At 46.0% G+C, this 22,707-nt stretch overlaps 1 protein-coding gene across 2 annotated transcripts in view; it reads right to left on the bottom strand.

Moving 5' to 3' along the window:
• SLC22A23 (solute carrier family 22 member 23) overlaps positions 1–22,707 on the bottom strand; it is a 183,799-nt gene that overhangs the window by 115,793 nt on the left and 45,299 nt on the right. For both annotated transcript variants that reach the window (XM_023221087.2, XM_023221088.2), the window contains exon 3: positions 21,474–21,628. In XM_023221087.2, coding sequence (XP_023076855.1) covers positions 21,474–21,628 — 155 coding nt within the window. The remainder of the gene's footprint in view (positions 1–21,473; positions 21,629–22,707) is intronic.

Raw genomic sequence — 22,707 nt, 5'->3', positions numbered from 1 at the left:
GCTTAACTTTACTGAAATGTACACTTAAAAATGGTTAAGATGGTAAATGCTATGGGATGTGTTTTCTACCATAATTGAAACTGAAGTCTATGCAGAAAATTAGAGTAGGAGACTGATCAGAGAAACAAGCTGGTGAGCGCTGACGAGGCAGCCAGGGAGGGCTTCTCTCAGCAGGGAGGTGGGGCGAGGAACAGAGTCAATGTCTCCACAGAGTGCTTGGCATCCTTTCTGTCTACTTCTCTCTTACTGCCCTGCCTCACCACCTTTTCAGGCTCACTACAGTCACCCCTCCTCCCACTCCACGACGCTCTACACTCCTCAGTGTGGTGGAGTCACTCATGGAGATGGCCTAGAGCCTGTGCAGGAGAAAGTACAGGGATGAAGTCATCCTTCCTGACTTACCGAAGGATCAGAATCACCCCTGCAAAGCAGGTAGAAGAGGAAAGGGAGCTGGTGTGTGCATTTCAGCCTGCTGCTGGCTGCTGGAAATCCGCGGCACAGCACCACACCTGTTAGCGGAGAACGGCCGTGCTGGAACGGGTCTCAAAGATTCGCTCTCATTGTTGCCTTCTGGCGAACTTCGCAAAGCTGATGTGCCCACCCTCCAAAAATACTACTCAGCCAGTCAAAGGATGGGCTAAAATACAGAATTGACATCATCACTTTGCATTTCAAAAAAGGCCTGGTTTGGGATGAAAGGAACAGAGTTCTCCCGGCACAGCATCACTGGGCCAGTTGCCACCATCTGTCCATGGGTTCATCCAGAACAGCAACCAGTGGTGGGCCACAGTCAGGAAAAGGAATGAGGCTCTCTCCATAACCTCTGGGCCCACATTAAACATCACATCCAATAACACCGAGGAGGAAAAGGCACTGAAGAAAGAAAGCAGGACTTTCTTCACTCACTTCACTTTACAAACACTTAGCCATCTCAGGTAATTGGCCTCAGTCACAGAATACTACTCAATCAGATTTTAAAAGATGCCCCTCTGTCAGAACGCAGAGAGATCTAAGTAGATCCTGCATCCCTCTTCTCTGCCCCGCTCCCTCTCTCCTCCCTCCCCAAAGTCCAATTAAGTCCAAAAGTGCCACCTAACATAAGAAGGCTAAGAATTCTGTTCACATCTACCATGACCTTAGTCCACAGGATCTCTCACGAGAAGAAATCCACACAGCTGGAGTGAACTCTAGTGTTCCTGGGGGGCCTAGAGTTCTGCAGTACACTTAGGGTTCACTTGCAGGTTTAAATGTTATCTAAGAATAACCTAATGCAGAGATGTACACACTAGGGCCACTTTGGTTCCATTTCACTATCAATCAGTTCCATGCACCAAGAGCTGGTTGCCACTCAGCATCTCTGAGCCTGGTACTTATCAGTGGATCCCGACTGGGGCTATGGAGTGTACTAAACATCATCACTAAACATTTATATTCTAAACATCAGTTTCAGGTCCTACAGGCTTAAATAATATGCTGCCTATCTGCCAAACCACTGGCTTCTAATGCGGAAGCTGGAGTTCTGCCTAGAAGTCCCACCCAGAGATCTGAGGGAACCAAGACACTTACTGTTGATGTTGGCGCCTCTTTTTCCATGAATTTGGTCAACTGCCTGAATGGAATGAAGAGAAATCATATCCTGACTCATTAGAGTGATGAAAAATTTCTCAAACTTACCAAAATGCCCCTGATGAAAGTGTACAAGATCAGCCCTGTCCCTTCTCTCACGGAGCTACAATGAAAATAACAGCAATGACTTGGGGAATCGACCAGTAATGGTAAAAGGAAAAGAAAGAGAGTGATTCTAGGTTATCATCCATTATTCACCATTCCCCTTGTGAGCTCATGAAGATGTGATTTGCACACAAATGTCCTCATCAACTCATGGAGACTTTATTCTGATTGATATCAACTCATTAATCAACACCTGTAGGATGTGGTTGAGCAATAGGTTTTGAATCCCACCAACTGTTCTGGCATCCATGCCAAATCCATCTGGGTCATGAGGCTTTGTGAGAAATCTCAGCAAATTCCCTCTACTATTAAAAACACTTATGATACATCTCTAATATGTGGGAATTAGACTAAAAAGTCTAGCCCTCCCAGCTTTAACAGTTTAGAATCATATATGTATATCTATTCTGCAATACTGAGGCATAGATTTTCATCATGTTCCATGAATTCATTCATTCATCAAACTAGTGTTTAGACACCCATTCTGTGACAGGGGCAAATCCAAGCACTGGAGACGGGGTGGAGAACAAGAACAATAAGGACCCTGCTTTCAAGGTGTTTCCTCTAGAGTGGATGAGTGGTATGCGGAGATGCAAATACACCAATAAATGAAGGTATTTTAAGGTAGTGGTAGATGCTTTAAAAAAGGCTGGGTGAGTCTAAAGAAATTGTTTGGGTACTGATTAGACTAGCTAGCCTGAGAAAGTTTCACAGGCATCAACTGAACAGAGATCACAGTGACAAGACCTGGCCAGGCCTGCAGAGGTCTGGAAGGGAGCATTTCAGGCAGAGGGAAAGGTGGGTACAAAGGAACTAAGGAGCAAGCGGGAGCTGAAAGACTCATCTGGCTGGACACAGTGCAAGATCAGGAGGGCCAAACCACGCAGGACAGCATGGGCTGCAGTGAGAAGTTTGGAATGCACGATGGAAGCTGTTAGAGGGTGTGGCAAAGACCACCAGTCATCGTCCAAGACCATTCTCCCCTTCTTCCTACAGGCTCATAGCTGCACAAAACAAGACCACGTTCTCCAGCCACCCTTGCAATTGGGTGTGGATAGGTTGCTGAGATCTGGCCAACGGGACATGAGAAGTGGTATCCATGACTTCTGAGCAGTGACCTGAAGGGGAAGGAGTGTCCTTCTTCCTCTTTTCCACTACTCTGCTGGCTGGATTAGGACAGCAGAAGGGGCCTGGGCTCCCAGTGTCATGGGACTGCCACAGCAGCCCAGGACTGACTATATTGATGACAGAAACAAACTCCACTTTGTTTAAATCCCTGTTGTTCTGGTTTTAAGTGCTTTCAGAAGTGAAACTATTGCTAACTATATAGACAGTTCCATGCAGGAGAGTGTAAGTTCTGATTCAGGCTGTATGAATATCACCCTAGTTGTAAGTGAAGAATGAGCTGTAGAGGTCTGAGGAGGAAGCAGGAAGATCAGTTAGAAAGCCATTGTGCTTAGTTTTCCAGGCATGAAATGAAAAGGCTTTGCCTCAAGTGGTGGCAGTGGAGACAGAGAGAAATTGAGGGACTCAGAATGTAATGTGGAGGAAGAACTGAGAGGATTTGCTGATCAAGGGAGAGAGAGACAAGAAAGGGTGACTCCTGACCATTTTTGGCTTCAGCAACTGAACGGATAATGGTTCTAGGGAAGGATGGCCCTGAGGATGTGGGAGGAAGGAGGGTTCTGTTTTGGCCACACAACCTGAAATGCCTACTGGACATCCAAGTGGAACATCCACAAGGCAGTAGCGTATACGATTTTGGAAGTCAGCAGGGAGGTCAGAGTTGGTGATATACACCTGGAAGTCTCTGGCCTATGGAGAGGTGAATTGGTGCCATGTTTCTAGCAGAGCAGACATGCAGAGACTGTAGATGGAGAAATGTCAGGAACCCCAGATCCAACCTTTGGAGGGAGGCCAAAGGAAGGGAAAAACCAAGTGGGTGTGGTGTCATGAAAGCAAAGAAGAGGGTGTGGTCAAGCTGGGTCAGACACTGCTGAGAAGTCGAGTTCAGATAAGCAAAAGAGAAAATGACCAATTCTGTGGTAGCCTGGAGGCTGTGGGTTATCTTCTCAAGGGAATTCCACCTGAGCAGCGGGGATGATGGAAGCCTGAGTGGACTGAGGCAAGGATGGGAAGCAAGGCCCCGGAGACAATGCTTGGGGCTCATGTTTGGAGAAGTTTTGCTGTGAAAGGGAGAAATGACACTACTGTTTCTAATTCTACTTGCTGCCTGAACTGAGCCTGTCCAATATAACAGCCACAAGCCATATGTGGTTACTCACGTTAATTAAAATGGTTTTAAGTGACAAATTCGGTCACTTAGTCACTCCCGCCACATCTCAAGCACTCAATAGCACACAAGCCTAGTGCTGGACTACTGGGCAGCGCAGGTAGAGAAAATTTCCCTTGATGCTGCAGGTTCTCTTGGGCGGCTCTGACCTAAACCCGCCTCCTCTAAGTTCCTCTTTAAAACTGTTCATTATGCTTGGTTTGCCCCGTAGGATGATGTGAGTGGGACGATGGCAGAAGGAAAGCATGTTTCCCACTTGATTTTCCTTTTTTTTTTTTTAATTGAGACGGAGTCTCACTCTGTTACCCAGGCTGGAGTGCAGTGGCGCTATCTCGGCTCGCTGCAAGCTCCACCTCCCGGGTTCACACCATTCTCCTGCCTCAGCCTCCCGAGTAGCTGGGACTCCAGGCGCCCACCACCACGCCCAGCTCATTTTTTTTTGTATTTTTAGTAGTGACGGGGTTTCACTGTGTTAGCCAGGATAGTCTCCATCTCCTGACCTCATGATCTGCCTGCCTTGGCCTCCCACAGTGCTGGGATTACAGGCATGAGCCACCACGCCTGGCCTGATTTTCCTTTTATAACTTAGACATGTGACACCCATTGCTCCATGCCTTTGTCCAAATTCTTCGGGTTCATGTTTACAAACTGTTTATAATAACTTTCAATGCTTGAAGAGGGCAGAGGTCTGCATAGCTTCTCAGGAGGTAATTATTCTCAGGTTTTCCATCGTTCCTTCATTCAGAGTTACCTCCTCAGCCCTCTGAAAAGAGGACAGGAACGAGGCAACGGCCTCTCAGGCCCTGGAGATGGTGTGGCTTCTCCCTGTGCCCTTCCCTCCTCTCCCTGCACTCCACACAGGCATCACGCACGGAAAAGCCAACTGTGCAAACATTCGCTTCCACTGTCACGAGGTGAAAAGGAAAAATGCCGAAAAGGAGAGCTTGGAAAAACAGCAGAAGAGCAAGACCTCCTGCAGAGAACATGAAATAAGATCCGGCAGTGACCCCACTAAAGAAACGGAGAATAAGATCCAACCCACAACGAGTCAGAGAACACCACTGCGTTTTAGGGTAACAATTACAAAGGAAAAGGGGGCTCGGGCACTGTAACATCCCAGGACTGCAGCCTGCACTCTCTGGGTGGTGCATTCTGTAATTCAATTAAATCCTTGCAAAGAACAAGATCCGTGTATCAGAGTCACCAGATACTCCCCCAACAACTCCGGGCACACATGAAAGTTCTCACAGTAATTCTTGTATGTGGTTGGTGGACTCTAGACTCACGGGACTCAAGAAGCCCTGGTGAAACACAAGAAAACGGAGCGATGATTCCAAAGACCATCTTTTCAGTGGCAACACTGTCAAGAAGAGGAAGGATTTTGGTAAATTTCATTTATGGGAAATATAGATTTGAATGATTAGTTCTCCAGTTAAATTTTTCCAGGGATGCCTGTTGCATCAAAGAGGAAATTATCAGGTTGAATTTGTGAAACGGAACAAACTATAACCGTTTCATGGCAGCTCCTAGAATCAGAAGGGTGTGACCCCCTGAATGATCTCCCCCAAACAAAATGATCTCCCCCAAAGCAAAGCACATCACTTGGTACCTCAAAAAGCTGGCAGTGTCTCTCCACGGTCCACAGGGTAAAGAACAGACCCCTGGAGGTCTCCATGTCCCTCTGAGGCCTGCCCTGCTCTGGTCTACCTTTGCACAGCCCCTCATAATAATCCCATGTCCCCTGGGGAGAGTCATATCCTATCTGGCCAGGCTCCCTGGTAACAGGGAGCAAGACTTGGGGAAGGGACTTCATCCTCAGATGCTGGAGAAAGCGGCCAGCGAGTCACAGAGGCAGCTGGACCATGGAGTCATGGGCAGGGGGCAGGTCTAAACCACACCGTCAACCCAGTGATGAAAAGCAGGCACCAAGGCGGGCAGGTATGAGGCAGGGAGATGGGTCACCAAGGTGGGGCTGGGCTCTGGGATGCCGGCTCTGGAAGTGGGTGCAAAGACTGCAGCCCTCTCTGGGCGTGTTCTTGGCAGTCTATAGAAGTTTTAAAATCGTATGCTCTCATGTCAGTGAAAATCTTAGTCTTTTTTTTTTTTTTTTTTTTTTTTTTTTGAGACGGAGTCTCGCTCTGTCACCCAGGCTGGAGTGCTGTGGCCAGATCTCAGCTCACTGCAAGCTCCGCCTCCCGGGTTTATGCCATTCTCCTGCCTCAGCCTCCCGGGTAGCTGGGACTACAGGCGCCGCCACCTCGCCCGGCTAGTTTTTTGTGGTTTTTTAGTAGAGACGGGGTTTCACCGTGTTAGCCAGGATGGTCTCGATCTCCTGACCTCGTGATCCGCCCGTCTCGGCCTCCCAAAGTGCTGGGATTACAGGCTTGAGCCACCGCGCCCGGCCAATCTTGGTCTTATATTAATACAAGGGTATTCTCGATCATCTGGATGGGATGCCTGTAGCCCAGTGTGAACCTACAATAAGATTGTGGAGCCCACATTTTCATCTGGATTTACACTCCCCAAAGGCCACATGTCACCATGATTGGCTGCACAAATGCAAGTCTAACAGGTATGAATAAAGTAGTAGCAGAATCAAGATCTCACATGTGTACGGCAAACCCTACTGAGCCTGGGCATCAGGTGGGGACCACAAGGACTCTGCCCATCCGTCTTGTAAAGATCAGCTTCATTAGCAAGAAGAGTAACAGGCAATAACGAATGCTTCCAGTCTCAATGACAGCCAGAAATGGACTACATGCATAATTAATTGTTAAAGTAATGCCACAGTCTAACTTTATCTTCAGGAGACAGGGTAGCGCTGCCATCAAGTGACACCCCATTACAGCCAATGACTGAGGCTTGCTCATGGAGCAGGCCGGAGTGAAATACATAAAGCTTGAGAATTCCACATCAGCAAAGCCTTAAAATCATTGCCATCTCAGATGGCAAAATTATGCAAAAAGGCAACGCGTACTCTGGAATTACTCAAGTCAAAATGCCAAAATAGATTAAATATTAATCTGAATCTGAAGCTACATCTTTCTGCTATTCAACCCAACATGAGTCAATGGATAATTCTGTTTCAGGAAAAGACTTATGTCCATCACACAAACTCCTGGATTGAAATTATATTATACAGGTTTTGAAACTGTCTGTCGTTAATATTTTGGTTTTACAGTTATTTGGAAGTTACGAGAACTCATGCAAATTCCTTACAAGATGATTGTACACATTTAAATAATACTCTAATAACATATTTTAAGTCAAAGAAAGAGAGGGCTGTTGGGAACAACACAGCAGTATAAACAGGGCACTGGAGCCAGGTGGACTCGGGACCGGGGAGTTCTGTTTCCTCCACCTCTTAGTGATACCGAAGGGAAGTGCTGGGAAGGGAAGAGCTGGGTAGAGGAGGGCATGGTCCCTGGCTAGGGCTCCACCCCCACACACCTAGGTGAGGACAGGCATTTCCTGCCCAAGACCACCCTGGCCTGCCACGCCCCCATCCTGTGCCTATGAAAACCCGGGAGGTGGCCAGGCACAGTGGCTCATGCCTGTAATCCCAGCACTTTGGGAGGCCAAGCAAGGCGGGCAGACCATGAGGTCAAGAGATTGAGACCATCCTGGCCAACATGGTGAATCCCCGTCTCTATTAAAAATACAAAAATTAGCTGGGCTCCTGTAGTCCCAGCTACTCAGGAGGCTGAGGCAGGAGAATCACTTAAACCCAGGAGGCAGAGGTTGCAGTGTGCGGAGATCGCGCCACTGCACTCCAGCCTGGTGACAGAGCGAGACTCCGCCTTAAAAACAAAACAACAACAACAACAACAAACAAACAAAAAACCCCAAGACCCTAGCAGGCAGACACACAGGCGGCTGGACACTGAGAGGAGCACATCAGCAGAGGAACACACAGGCGGCTGGACGTTGAGAGGAATGCACCGGCAGGTACCGGCACGCACTGGCAGGCTGGCAGGCCATCGACCAGCAGAATGACATGGAATTTGGTGGGGCAGTCACAGGAGAGCCCAGGCCGCCAAGCAGCCCAACCCCAGGGAAAAACCATCTCCCTTCTGGCTCCCTCATCTGCTGAGAGCTACTTCCGCTCAATAAAACCTTGCACTCATTCTCCAAACCCAGGTTGATCTGATTCTTTGGTACACCAAGACAAGAACCCGGGGATACAGAAAGTCCTCTGTCCTTGCAATAAGGCAGGGGTCTGACTGAGCTAACACAAGCTGCCTACCAATGGCTAAACTAAAAGAGCACCCTGTAACACATGCCCACTGGGGCTTCAGGAGCTGTAAACATCCAGCCATAGACACAGCCTGCCCGCTTTATGCTCCCCTAGAGGTTTGAGCAGCGGGGCACTGGAGGAGTGACCCATTCCTCCATCCCACACCCTTCAAGGGTGACAAGGAAACTTTTCCCATTTTATTAGTAGGTAACCTTAGGCAAGTTACCTTCCCTAAGCCTCAGGTTTCCGTTTGTGAAATGAGTGCTCCTATCACAGAATAACTGGGTGGATTAAATAGTTCCATAGCACTCAGCAGTAAAAAAGTTCACCTTTGCACAGTCCCCACATGACAATTCCGTGTCACCTATGGAGTCACATCCTGGCTGGCCAGGCTCCCTGGTGAAAGGGGCTCAGGGAAGGTGCAGTGTACAAGCTCAGTAAGTGTTATCTCTGGCTTAAAGACACCTCTAGCAAATTACACAAGGTCCAGGAATTAGAAGTCTCAGTTTCCTTAACTGTAAAATGGGGCTACTTGTGGGAGCTACTTTACATGGTCACTGTGAAATTTACATCTCTCTCTATGTATTTGTGTACAGGTATGTACGTATGTATATAACTCAGCATAGTTTCTGAACTTAGAAATGCTTACTAAATAAATTATCATGGTTATCAAGGCAGTATCATGATAGCCTCAATCCCTTTTTACTCCTTAATATCAAAACAGTGCTGAGCTACACAGCACCATGCTATACACATGCACACATGCTAGAGGGTGCCAAAACGGTGGTCTCAAGCCAAGATTCACTGCAGCTACTGTATGTCTAACTCTTACACTCCAGGGCTGTATATGGTTCTTTCTAAAAAGAGATAAGGGAATGACATAATGAGATATGAGACACAATCATGCTCCAAGCACTGAGGTCAGCCCAACAGGGAGCAAATGACCAAGAATGGGGGGCCCTGGGGCCTCCCAGCAAGCACTTCCCATGCAGTGAGGGTAGTCACATGCCCCCACCTTAACACAAAGGAGCCAGTACTGTTTACCAAAGAGGAGAAATCATCTTCTCCCTTGCATTCTTCTCCATCTCAGAGTCCTTGTTCACCCTGGGAGCCTTGCACACTTAGCAATGCCAGTTTGACATATTAAACTGATGTCAAGGAAGAAATAGTGAAAAACTCTACGTCCCATGGGAACTTAGCAAAATTTATTTATTATTTAAAACTGATATGGATGGGGAAATGAACTAGAACTAAATAGCCCTTAATTCCTAATCCTGCCCCCAACCCTGACGATCTGACTTTGGTTTGGAGGGAGTTCTGAGCCTCTTCCCAGAACTGACACAAAGCAAACAACAAGCGAGACATGCTTTCAAAAGGCAGAGGTTAGAGAGGACACAGCACCTTTCAGCCAGCAAACAGGAGCAGGCAGAGCCAACTCTGCTTGGATACAAAGCACTCTTTTTTTTTTTTTTTTTTTTTACAAGAATCATCAAAAGCCCTGTGGAAGGAAAAATGAAAAGAAAACAACAGCCCTTAATCAGAGACCCATTTTCTGGTCTCGGTGCTCTGTGCAGGAGGTTCAGAGGCCCTCTGAGCTGTCCCACTCTGTCACCTGGGAACACTGCCCTGAAGTGGAGGCCCTGCAGCTTCACCCAAGAGCGTCCCACCCCAGCTGCAGCCTTCCCTGCCTCCTCAGGCTCCTTGACGTTGGTTTCTACTGGGGTAGAGATCTTAGCTTTAAAACACCCAGGACTAGATGTGGTGGCTCACACCTGTAATCCCAGTACTTTGGGAGGCCGAGATGGGAGAATTACTTGAGCCAGGAGTTCAAGACCAGCCTGAGCAACATTGTGAGACCTCATCTCTACAAAAAATTTAAAAAGTAGCCAGGCATGGTGGTGCATGCCTGTGGTCTCTGATACTCAGGAGGCTGAGGAGGGAAGATCCTTTGAGGCCAGTAGGTCGAGACTTCAGTCAGCTGTGACCGCACCACTGCACTCCAGCCTGGGCAACAGAGCAAGACTCTGACTCTTAAAAATACAATAAAATAATAAAACCAAAAAAACCCAAAAAACACTCAGAAGACCCCTGAGTCTGACTTCACCATTTAGAGAATCGCCAGCAAGGCCCTGCTTCCAGAGTCTGGGCCAGTGCGAGCTGGGTTCCTACAGGCCTGGCTGCTGGACTTCGGAGGTTGTTCACCATGCAGAGGGGACGCCTCTTGAGAGGGGACCACAAACCCACATCATAAAATGTGTAAAACAAGGCACTGCTGGTCATTTCACCCCAAATACTTGCTAAGTCTTCCATGGATTTTGGGCCAGCAAGTGGAACGTGGTTCCTGAACTGTTTTTCCCTCAGAAGAGCCATTTGAAAATACAATAAAAAAATGAACCACGTGTTACTCAAAGTCAAGGCCCTTCCTCAAGCAGCCATTCATGTTCATCCTGAGAACACACATTCTCACACAGCCACGTCGCAAACAGGAACTGCCACCCGCCCCCCAGAAGGAAGGCAGTGAAACCTTATGGCAGAACATGGCAAACAACAGGGCCAAGCCTACAGCTGTGTTACAGATAATGAGCAATGTCCCGAGTTAATATTTCACAATATGAACAAAATGTTTGCAGGCGTTTTTAGGGATTAGTACAAGGAAGGGAAGGGAGCGGTCGCACACAGAGAAGATAAATCTCGAACATGAGCAGCACTATTCTATTTCTTCAGTGGGTTTTCTTACCAATTAATGAAGCATTCTGTGAGTGACGGATACTCACTCAGGGAGTTGGACAGAGGAGCCCTAGGAAGGATCTGTCCAGGAGAATTTTTTCTTGAGTTTATTGTCCTCTCCTACCCTTGAAATTGTGAAGACTTTCAAAATGCAATATAGGATTGCATTTAGCTTTTTGAGGCGGAGTTTTGCTCTTGTCGCCCAGGCTGGAGTGCAATGGCACCATCTCAGCTCACTGCAACCTCCGCCTCTCAGGTTCAAGCGATTCTCCTGCCTCAGCCTCCCAAGTAGCTGGGATTACAGGCATGCGCCACCATGCCTGGCAAATTTTTCTATTTAGTAGAGGCGGGGTTTCACCATGTTGGTCAGGCTGGTCTCAAACTCCTGACCTCAAGTGATCCACCCGCCTTGGCCTGCCAAAGTGCTGGGATCACAGGCGTGAGCCACTGCGCTCGGCCTATGATTGCATTTTAAAATGAATTTTAAAAGCTCTAAGTGGATGCTATAAAAGAGGTAATTTATTAAGCTGGCCACTGGAAAAACAATTACGAAGCAGATTCTTGCCCCCACCCACCAGTTGTTCTGCTATTCAGCCCTAAGCTACTAGACAGCCACAGTCCAAAGTTCCCAAGCTTGCTGTGAGCCTGGAGATTCCCTCACATGAGTGGGCCTTGTGGAAGAGGACAGGACTGATTTTCTCAGTGCACCACTGGCGACTGCAGTAGGATGGTGGCCATCATGTCACAAACATGCAAATGTCCACCAACATTTCTCTAGAACTTCGTGGTTTTACAGATGACAATCACGGTCATCTTGTCAGTCACCTGTCCAGTCTTTCCGAGGTGAGGATACTGACTTTGGGTAGTCAGCTACCTTGTTTAAGGTCACAACTGGCAAGTGGGGGGCTTGGCTTCCAATCCAAGCCGGGATTCCACCCAAGCATCTTCTCAACTGTTTCCACGTGATCACACACACGTGTGTGCACTTGGGTGTATGTTGATGAGAAAGAGGGTGGGGATATGGCAAGTCTTCACATACTGCCTTTCAGTATGGACACTGGGACATCAGAACAAAACTGCATCTCTAACTCGACTCAACTGTATTAAATATAACTGAATATCCAGTTATTGAGACATGGGAATATCACGTTTCAGGTGACTTTGAGCAAAAACAGCCATTACTGACTTGCCTTCCCATTCAGTTTTTTTCTCTCAATAATAATGAACATCTACCACTCTAAAAAAAGCAGTTTCTTGCACAACAATATGGAAATATATCACTAAATTGTGCACACTTAAAAATGGCTGAAATGGGCCGGGCGCGGTGGCTCATGCCTGTAATCCCAGCACTTTGGGAGGCTGACATGGATGGATCACTTGAGATCAGGAGTTTGAGACCAGCCTGGCCAACATGGCAAAATCCTGTCTCTACTAAAAATACAAAAATTAGCTGGGCATGGCAGCGCCTGTAGTCCCAGTCACTTGGGAGGCTGAGGCAGGAGAATCACTTGAACCTGGGAGATGGAGGTTGTAGTGCACCGAGACTGTGCCACTGCACTCCAGCCTGGGTGACAGAGTGAGATTCCATCTCAAAAAAGAAAAAAAAAAAAAAAAAAGGTGAAAAGGTAAAATGGAATAAAATGCCTTTTTTACCACAAAAAAAAAAAAAAAAAAAAAGTAACTTTCTAAAATACTTGGCATAGGACAAGACAGTGCTTCTCTGGGGCATACACAAATTAAAACCTATACTTGAAATAATTCACATTACATTAATCACTACATGGAATTAAAGTCGCTTTGCCACACTTACCTCTGACATACTGGGCAATCTTTGCTATGCCCAAAAGACATTTTTCAATGTCCCACATCACTTGACTCTGCTGTCAGCCCCTTCCTTGGCTCCCTGGAAACCGGCCTGGTCTGACTTTCCACTGACCACAGGGCCGGTTCCTCCCTGTCTCTCTCCACTGGTTCTTCTGCTCCACCCATTTGTTGCTCAGCTACAGAGCCCTTGGGTGAGCTCAGCTCTGGTAGCCTTTAGTTGCTACCTTCATCCTGAGGACACAGGGGCCTTGCTCCTGAACTTCTGAATAACAAACCTCCTGGCAAATCAATCCTCTCAGATGCCCTAAGTCTCCACCAGCTTACCAGGTCTGACACAGAAGTCATCATGTTCCCCTGGCAGACTCATGGGAGGAAGGGAGTGGTCAGTAGCTTCAAACTCTACAGGATTTAGAATCAGAATAGACTGCTTGGGCCGAATCCCTTGTCTCACCATTCGGAGAAAAATCCCCTCTCTCCAGGTATCCAGGCAAGTCCCCTGGTACTCCTTCACCCTTCTCCCCATTCTTCAGTCATTGAGGCTGCGGTTCTGCCTCCTCAGAGTCTTTCCTGCCCCATGGCCACAACCCTCATTCAGGCTCTTCTTCCTTGCCTCCCTATCACAGCAGCCTCCCAGCTGCTAGCTTGGCCTTCTTTTCCTCTTTAGCCTGCTCACACTGCAGCCCGAGACATTCCTCCAAAACATTCATCTGAAGGCTTCTCTTTCTCAATTGAGATCCTTCAGTGGCCTGCCACTGCCTTAATGTCATGGAGGACAGGTCTGTGTGTGTTGTTCCGTCCTTCTTCCTTGGCTTTGTTACTCATAATTTAGATTCTAGCCAACCCCAATTACCCACACTACCCAGAGTGCACTAGGCCCCAGTCAACCCCAATCACCCACACTACCCAGAGTGCACTAGGCTCCAGCTAAGCCCCAATCACCCACACTACCCAGAGTGCACTAGGCCCCAGCCAACCCCAATCATCCATACTATGCAGAGTGCACTAGGCTCCAGCCCAACCCAATCATCCACACTACCCAGAGCGCACTAGGCTCCAGCCCACCCCAATCACCCACATCACCCAGAGTGCACTAGGCTCCAGCCAACCTCAATCACCCGCACTACCCAGAGTGCACTAGGCTCTTCCAGGATCTAAGTACCCACTGAAGATAGCAAGCACCTATTCTCCCTGACCCCGAAGAACTCACAGCTCAGGAGTCTCCTCTGGTGCCCACCGTCCCAGCAGGGTGTGTCCCTGCCTCTTCACTCACTAAACTCTGAGTGAGCCTCTGTGTCCTCAACACTCAACGATGGCGAGGGTTTAGTACGTAATCAAGGAACTAACTGTCCACCCCCTGGCACCCGACAGGTCCTCACATGTTCATGGAGCAAATCAGCAAAGGAGAAAATTGTGCTTCCAAGCAGGTCATGAAAAACTAAAACTCTTTGTAGCAGAGCTTATCTGGCAGGATGCACTGATTTGAGAAACAGTTATTGACAACCAACTTTCATGGCTCTGCACCATTTGAGTTGTATTTCTCTCTGTGCTCTCAGCCAAGAGTCTGTCTTTTCACTAACAGCAAGTCTTGGCAAACCAGTCATGTTTGCTTCCCACCAGATACATTTGGATGTTTTCAAGAAGCCTAATGGTTTTTGTTTTTGTTTTTACTTATTTTCAAGGTGACTGATTTATTTCCTCTTTTAATTTGCTTTTAAGAACACAAAACAAAACAAATTCAGCCCAATATTGCTCTCTTACATTCCTGAACACTCTTTTCTGGTCGACTCAGCTTTTAGCTTCAGGTCCCATTCTGTCTGTCCAGGTGTGAAAAAAAAAAAAAAAAAACTCCCAGGGAGTGTAACAGGATTCCAGCTAGCAAACATGTGGTAAGAGAGGCGAATGGAGCAAGCAGGAAAGGATTTCCCAGCAGGGGCCAGCAAGGGCAAGGTCGTTGATGTGAGGGCAGGGTCTGGAACCTGGGGAAAGGGAAGCTGTTAACCATTAATCTTACCCTATCACAGCATCTCTTCCCAGCTCACCTTTGTAGAGTTGCACTGGTGCAGCAGCCACACAGTGAGGAAGGATGGAAGTCCAACAACTCTAGTTACTAGTGTGAACTTGAGACCGGCACATCTGGAGGGGGTAAGAGGAAGGACCCCGGGTTTCACTGCCCCCGCTTCCACCCCAAGAAATCTTCAACATTGAGGAAGCCTAAAGGCTAAGCTAAGAATTCAAAAGTCATAGAGTTCTAAAACTGGAAGTTACATTGGAGCTCAATAGTTTTCCATGTGTTTTGTTTTCCATTCGTTTTCTCCATGAGTTATTCCAGGAAGGGATGGCACAGCTACACAAAACATGGTTTAAAATCTGATCCCCTTACTTTATAGAGATGGAGACACAAGCTCAGAGAGATCTCACAATCTGTCACGGTCACTGTCAGTCAACTGTGGAGTCTGCAGTCCAGCTCAGATCTCCTGATTTCCAGATCTTTTTAGTTCCTCTTTTAGAGTACTGAACAGCTTTGTTTCAAATGAAGCACAGACACACTACTAACATTCCAGTCTGGAAAAAACCTGGTCCGTAAGGTTTTGATGCACAGTTTAAGAACAACCTCCCCTGGAGGGAAAAGCATCCAAATACTCTAATTTTAAAATGCCCAGATATCTCTGAATATTTGCTACTATTTTCCTCTGATTTGGACATAGATCTGCCTTCACCAAATTCAAAACACTAAAAGATATGTGCACTGGAAAGCTTATCTGTACATTTAGGCAACAGTTACATGTTTTCTTGCACAGACTTCTGGACAGAAGACTAGGCAGATGGGTCTCAGTGATGCCACTGGCCGCTTATTCTTTCTCTGTCCTCATATTTCCATTTTTAATATGCAGGTGAGATGACATATCCTTACATGCCCTAGAGACATTTGCGTTTATTCCAGAGAAATGTCTATAGAAAGAAAAGTCCAGGTTTTGGCTAACATATAGGTAGAGACAGACAGAAAGGCCTGAGCACATTTTTATTTGAAGGACTGGCACAACTGTGAGAAAAATCAGTCTTCAGTGGCAAGTTGTGGCTCCCTGCTGGATGGCTCACCCTCCAGGCTCAGACCCATGACCAGTGGCCCTGCCTAACTGGGCACTGCAGCCTCCTCGCCTTCCCAGGGCTGGAGCTGCCTCACCAGACGCTTCAATTCTTACTTACCCCGCAGTGAGGCCAGAGGCTCTGACTGCTCAGAGGTGGGACAGGGCAGACTGTAGGGTACAGAGCAAATGCTGTTACTTTTTGCTTAGAAATTTATTCCTTTGCTTTTCGCAGTTTGCCTACAGGGTTAGTACCGTGTTTCCAGTGAAGAAAATGACCAATGGAAAGAACTCAATCTGCTCCGATTTCCCGGTTGTGCCCAACGGAATCTCAGTAAAACCAAAATTCCTTTGAAGATTAAAAAAAAAAAAAAAAAAAGATTTGTTAGCCGGGTACGCTGGCTCATGCCTGTAATCCCAGCACTTTGGGAGGCCAAGGCAGGCGGATCATGAGGTCAGGAGATCGAGACCATCCTGGCGAACATAGTGAAACTCCGTCTCTACCAAAAATACAAAAAACTAGCCCGGCGAGGTGGCGGCACCTGTAGTCCCAGCTACTCGGGAGGCTGAGGCAGGAGAATGGCGGGAACCCGGGAGGCGGAGCTTGCAGTGAGCTGAGATCCGACCACTGCACTCCAGCCTGGGCGACAGAGCGAGACTCCGTCTCAAAAAAAAAAAAAAAAAAAAAAGTTCGTCAAAAGCCTTCGGTAAACTCTGACCCATTTCCTTGGTGGAAAAAGCCTTGTGAATGGAGTTGGTCCTACCGGGAGAAGGTCTTTTTGCCCTGAGAACTTGCTGCTACTGGGAAGGCCCACGTATGTGAAGATGGGGAAACCGGGTAGAGAGAAAGAGATGACTGAGCACATATTCATGTGAAACTTTCCCTTCAACCAAACTCAGAGCAAATGTTTGCTCCCCAGAAGCCCACAAAGTAGCTGAAGCCATTTCTAGTTGACATCGGCAATCTCCATTCTCTTCATTCCACACTTCGACAACCCACTCCATGGAGCCATTTGGTTCAGTCCATTTTTTTTTTTAAACATATATAGCATAGTGCTGACGCTTAACGATCCTGTTGACTGAAATATGTTGCAAGCAATATTAGTTCAGGGAAATATCAAAGCATAAAAATACATGGGATAGTGAGAAAGAAAAAGCCATCCAACACCAGCACATTAGAAATTACTCAATGACTTCTGTAAGTGTCTAAAACCATTAGCGTCATGTGAAAAAGGGACCAGCACCCCGCCCAGAGCAAACTCAAACTCTGAGTCTATTACCAGTTAAGTCAAGACTTGCTTTCTACTTTTGCAAAGTAATCAGTAACTGAGTCGCTGTGAAATTTCTGGTTGCTCCTTGATCTTGTGTAACATTTATCCAATTATTTAGGCTGTCTAGGTTTAAGGAGGGTTATTATAATAAGAACATCTTTGAGAGACTTTTTCAAGAAAATCGCTCATTGTTAGGGGGAAAAAAAAAAAACCTTTCATTTGCCCACAGTAACTAAGGTTTGGTCTCTCAGCAAAAGTTATTGCTCATGATTTCAAACTGGGAAAGTGCAGTTGGGGGAGGCAGTTAGAAGTGGAGAGGGAAAAGGCAGAGATCAAGTTAGAAGAGACATTTTAAAACAGTATTTTTTATTAAAAAAAATTCTCTCTCACAGAACTTACTACATCCAACATCAAATCAACTTAAAAAAACCATCATCTCTCATGGCTCCATTTGAAGAAAGCACATTCTTCACAGTGCTATATTACCTTGTCTGTGATATTATGGATCCTGGTTAGGAAAAGGATGCATACCACAACAAATCGCATCCGCCTGTGCTGAGAAGTGCCCATTTCTTTAGGCTGAAAATAAGACTGTATTTTCATAAACAAATAGGAAAATGTGATCTATTGCTTCTTTTCTTGGTCCATGCCCTTTGCCTTGCTAAGTCAGTTTTTTGACTGCCTGTGTGTGTGTGTGTGTGTGTGTGTGTGTGTGTGTCCAGAGGCCACTGATCCAGCCCAAATGTATTTAGAAATGAGTTCAGTGTCTCACAAACGTCTTAAAGGCCACTACTGTGCCTGGGAAATCCACTGAGCTTGGCTTGTTCTCTCTTGCTCTTGCCAACGTGCACTCTGCTTCCATGCAAACACTCCTTAGGAAGATGCCAGTAATCTCTATTTTATGTACTAATTACACAACCACATCTCCCTTTGGCGACTTAAGGGAAGCAAACATAAAGTGTAGAGTATTTAACTGGAATGTACTTTAGAAAAACCTTCAGCAGCTTTGCGAATAAAGCAGAAAACTCCCACAAGTCAGCAGCATTTCTCAAATGAAGAGTCCACCCTTACGGCAAGCCACACAAGAACCTAAAACTGCAAAAATCATTACTTTCCCTACTTACATTGCCAAGTACCTGCAAGACCAAAAAAAGAATGCCATCCAGTTCTGTTCTGAGAAAGCACAGGCCTTTCCAGCAAATGCATTAAGTGAGATAAAAACCTTATGGTTGGAGGAAGAAAAGAAGTTGGGGCCATTACAAATGTAACTTCCAAATAATCAATGCTTTATTTAAAACTTTAAAAATCAAAGTTTCAAACTTCCCTTTAGAGTCAAGAAGTACTTCAACCCTGTGACCTGGCTTATCAATAACTTTCTTCAAGCAAAACAAATTACCAAGCATTACCTAGGCATAAATACTACTGTGTATGAAATGCTAGCAAGTACATTAATTTGGATATTCAGTGACTCTGCTTTATTGACTCAGCTTTATTGACTGGGAGTTCTTGTCTTAACTTCTTGCCACCAGCCTCTGCCTTCTCCCAAGACTGCCACATGTGCAGACATGAGTCATCCCAACCATATCCTACCACAAGCCCACCTGCCCTTTATGACTATTTCCTTTTTAAATTCTCCCTTTATTTCCTTCTGATTATTCTCTCTGAAGCTTTGCTCTTTTGCCATCTCTTAACCAACTCTCCCAAATTATCATTGTTTAAATATTATCTCAATAAACTCCAAGTCATTATTCACAGCCCTTTGGTTTAGTTTAGTTTAGTTGTGTAACCCCACATACTTTATTAGGTCTAACAGTGGGTCAATGACTTGTTGATACTTGGGACATTTTCACTGCAATGGCATCTGTCATGATGTTTGTTTAATTTGTGGTCCCAATCCGAGAAAACATGACCATTTATTTACGCCCTGCTTTACTGCAGGAAAAAACCTAAGGCTGCTTATACTAACAAGATACACACAAAATAACACAAATTATGGAGAAAGAAAAAAATGGGACAAAGCAGAAATTAAAGTAGGGAAGTTAAGATGAAACTAGGAGAGAGGCCAGAATTTAAAGCCTGCGTTATCAGGCCCGCACACAAATATGTACATCAGTGGTTGAAAAATTATGGCCCACTGGCCAAATTTGGCCCACCATCTGTTTCTATAGATAAAGTTTTATTAGAACACAGCCACACCTGCTCATTTACATATTCTTTATGGCTGCTTTCAGGCTACAACGGCAGAGTTGAGTAGCTGTGACACAGACCATGTGGCCTGCAAAGCCTGAAAAATTTCCCACATGGAAAAAGTTTGCTAACCCCTGGGTTATATGATTCTGTGCCTAGGAGACTGGAGCAAAGCAATCTCCTAGGGTAAGTACATTCTTTGTACGGTTCTGAAGTGGAAGAGAACTTTCTGCTATAAAGAGCTCACTATGTAATCTAGTGAAAACACATCTTCAACGTTATATTTTATAGTAAACATAGCAATTGGCTTCAGAGGTCAATGGCATGATGTCACAGTGCAAGTCAGTAAAACAATTCTATGAATATGTGAGGTGGAAACCTGGTCTGGCCTCATTCACGGATAGTCTCTCCAGATGGCAAATGCCAGTTACACAGGTAGCCCTTCCCTACCCTCCTTCCTTGCCACTATCAGACATGGCTAATGGATCAAGGTGTTCTCTTCTGCTGAGCCCCAAAGTCATCTCAGAAGTCTTCTCCCCGTTCTCTGGCAGCTTCAGCCAGTCATTAGTGGTCATTCGTAGTTGGCATGCAAGATAAAACCAATACACCATATTTGCGGTAAGGCAATTTCCCATGAATACTCTCTTGCCTGGGGGTGGCAAGACTGAGGTTATCCTCTCTGCAGAGCTCCTGAAGCACAGCTATTCCATTTTGTCCCAGTGCAGAGCTGTCCCCTTTGATGGTCATTCATATGAGAGGACTGGATTGCCTTCCCCCTGTGAGAATGGAAGCCTGGCAAGGACGGCTGCCTGGAGCAACGCTCCCGGCACACCTGCACACATGTGGGCCAAGGCACTGCCTGAGGGCAGGACCAGGAGGCTTCTGCAGACAAGTACTTAGACCTGTCCCTCTGCACAGACTGACAGGGGTCAGGGCCATAGACAATGGCACAGGCATTTTGCCTGGGGAGATTCAAGCCCAATACTCACATTATTTATTCAAAGAAACAAAGTCCCCAACCACCATCACCCAGGCCCACTCATCTTGTCATTCATATCTTCCTAAAGAACTTCCCAAGAAACAAGAGTTCGAAGATAAATGCAAGTAAACTGGAAAAGGTGATTTTTAAGAAACTACAATTCAGTTAAACGTTGATGACAAAACAGCCAACTATGAACCTAGAAGAATATACCGGTAGCCTTTTTCTGTGTCTGCTCCTTCCTGTGACAATAAAACTATGTCCTGAATTGATTACATTTCTAGTGGAACAAAAATTTTAGCTATCTAAAAGAAGTATTTAAAATGCAAATTTAAAAGAATTAGAATTATTCTTATTTTGTCATACTAGAAATTGCTACTTAATCTATATCTGACTCATGCATGTTGTCAAAGAAAGAGAAAAAGACAAAATATAGGGTAAATCTTACAGTATTTCCAACAGATCTTTCCACAAAGTGACTAAAAGTATAAAGCCAGCAAATAAGTAAAATATCCATGCCTAAAACTCTTCTTCGCCCTATGGGTTTGTGGTTGTGTTCTAGCAAACACCACCTACAAATAAGTGAAACCTGACTATATTCAGCAGAGTTAATACAGCCAACAAACAAGATAGATCAATGAAAGAAATGCCTCATCCTCCTAAAAAGACCAAAACTACCAAATTTTGCCATTTACTTTTCCAGTGCCAATGCTTAGGTTTCAGTTCCAGACAACTTAAGGTCACATCTGTGGACATGAGAATGTGGAAAATTTGGATTCTGTATGGATACCCAATTATGCACCAGATAGAAGCATATGGAATATCAATGCAGAAAATTCTGGAGAAAAGCCAAAGCCTCTCCATATCAGGAAAGAACCGATCGCCACTTCTCCAAGCAACGACGCAACCTCCCGTGTCCTTTGATGTGCACTGAGCCCGAGTTGGAGATCAGGTTTGAGTGAAACGTTTCACGGCATCACCTGAAAAGCCTCTTTCACAACACTTGAGGCCTTTAGTGTTTGTGTTTCCACAAAACTGCCATCCCAAACGAGCGGCATGCATAGTATCTTCCCCAGAACCTCCCAGGCAATCATACTTTTGCTAAATTCTTTCAAGACTAGTCATGAAGGCTCCTACTTACGTAATGCATACAAGGTGAGAATTATTCCAGCCAGGCAAAATCCTTCAAAGAACCTGAGTGTGCTGAACATTGTCACATTCACTGACAGTGCCACAGTCAGTCCAAAGATCAGAATGAAGATGATGGAAAACAGCAGCACAGGCCGCCGGCCGACCCTGCATATGGAGAGGGAAAAAGTTAGGAATCATTGTGAAACAAGACAGTGATGCCAGATGCTGAAACCCAGTGTCCAGCAGGTACTCAATATATGCTGAATGAGTACTGGGCAAAAAGTCCTGTGCCATCTGTACCCACTTCACTAGATCCTAGACTACTAGGGGTAGAAAGGGAGATTTAGCCCAACTCCCTAATTCTCGAGCTAAGGGAGCAGGGATCAACCAACTACAGAGTAAGAGAATTCACACTTGAGCCCAATTCCTGTTGCTGGGTCTATTTCTGAGTGTATAGTGATATAATTCAAGGCAAGAGGAACAAAATTAATAACTTTCCAAACAGGAACCTTGATACACCCCGCATAAAAAGTCTTGAGAAATCGTTGACCTTTGGGATTGGATCAAAAGTCAACATGGTCACCAAGCAAAGAGGCTTTGTTTCCTCTCCCCAGGTTGTTAACTAAGTCAGATACCTGATCCTACACACAGCCTATCCGAGCTAGGGCCAAGCCATCTGCCAATTTGTTTCAGCTACGAGACGAGAAGTAATGTTTAAGGGATCACACACTAAGGTAAGATAGCGTGAACTTTAAATGCCCAGTGACCTGACAGTGAGCTGACAGCCCAGTCCCTTGGCTGGACTGAGGTAGGGAGTCCAGGCTGCGATGGTTCTCTGGAAAGGGCCACAGATACCCTCAATTTGTGGGTCCCGGAGCTGGCCAGTTTCAGATCAGTGACCACTAGGGGGCGATGTGCTTCTAGAGTGCCTGGGAGGACAGCAGAGGGTGGTCCACAAGAATGGGAAAGTCACCAGTTCCTGTGGCCCCATGCTAACTTTCCATCTTTCCTTCATTAACCAATTAGAAATAAAGTGGCAACAATAACTCTCCATCAAACACGATTGGCTTGGTCTAAAGGATAACTCAGAGAAATGGAGGCAGAGTGGATGCTATTTGCCAGGAGAAAAAAGGGGGAAAAATCCAGTCCTAGTGTCCCCAATACCACAAAGGGTAGCTGAGGGTTCGAACTGTCCCAGATGTGTTTATTACAAGGCATCTACATGCAAGTAAAATGTCCAGAAA

The sequence above is a fragment of the Piliocolobus tephrosceles genome, chromosome 5 (genome assembly GCF_002776525.5).
Source record: "Piliocolobus tephrosceles isolate RC106 chromosome 5, ASM277652v3, whole genome shotgun sequence".
NCBI lineage: Eukaryota > Metazoa > Chordata > Mammalia > Primates > Cercopithecidae > Piliocolobus > Piliocolobus tephrosceles.
This window is presented reverse-complemented; position numbering and strand designations above follow the sequence as displayed.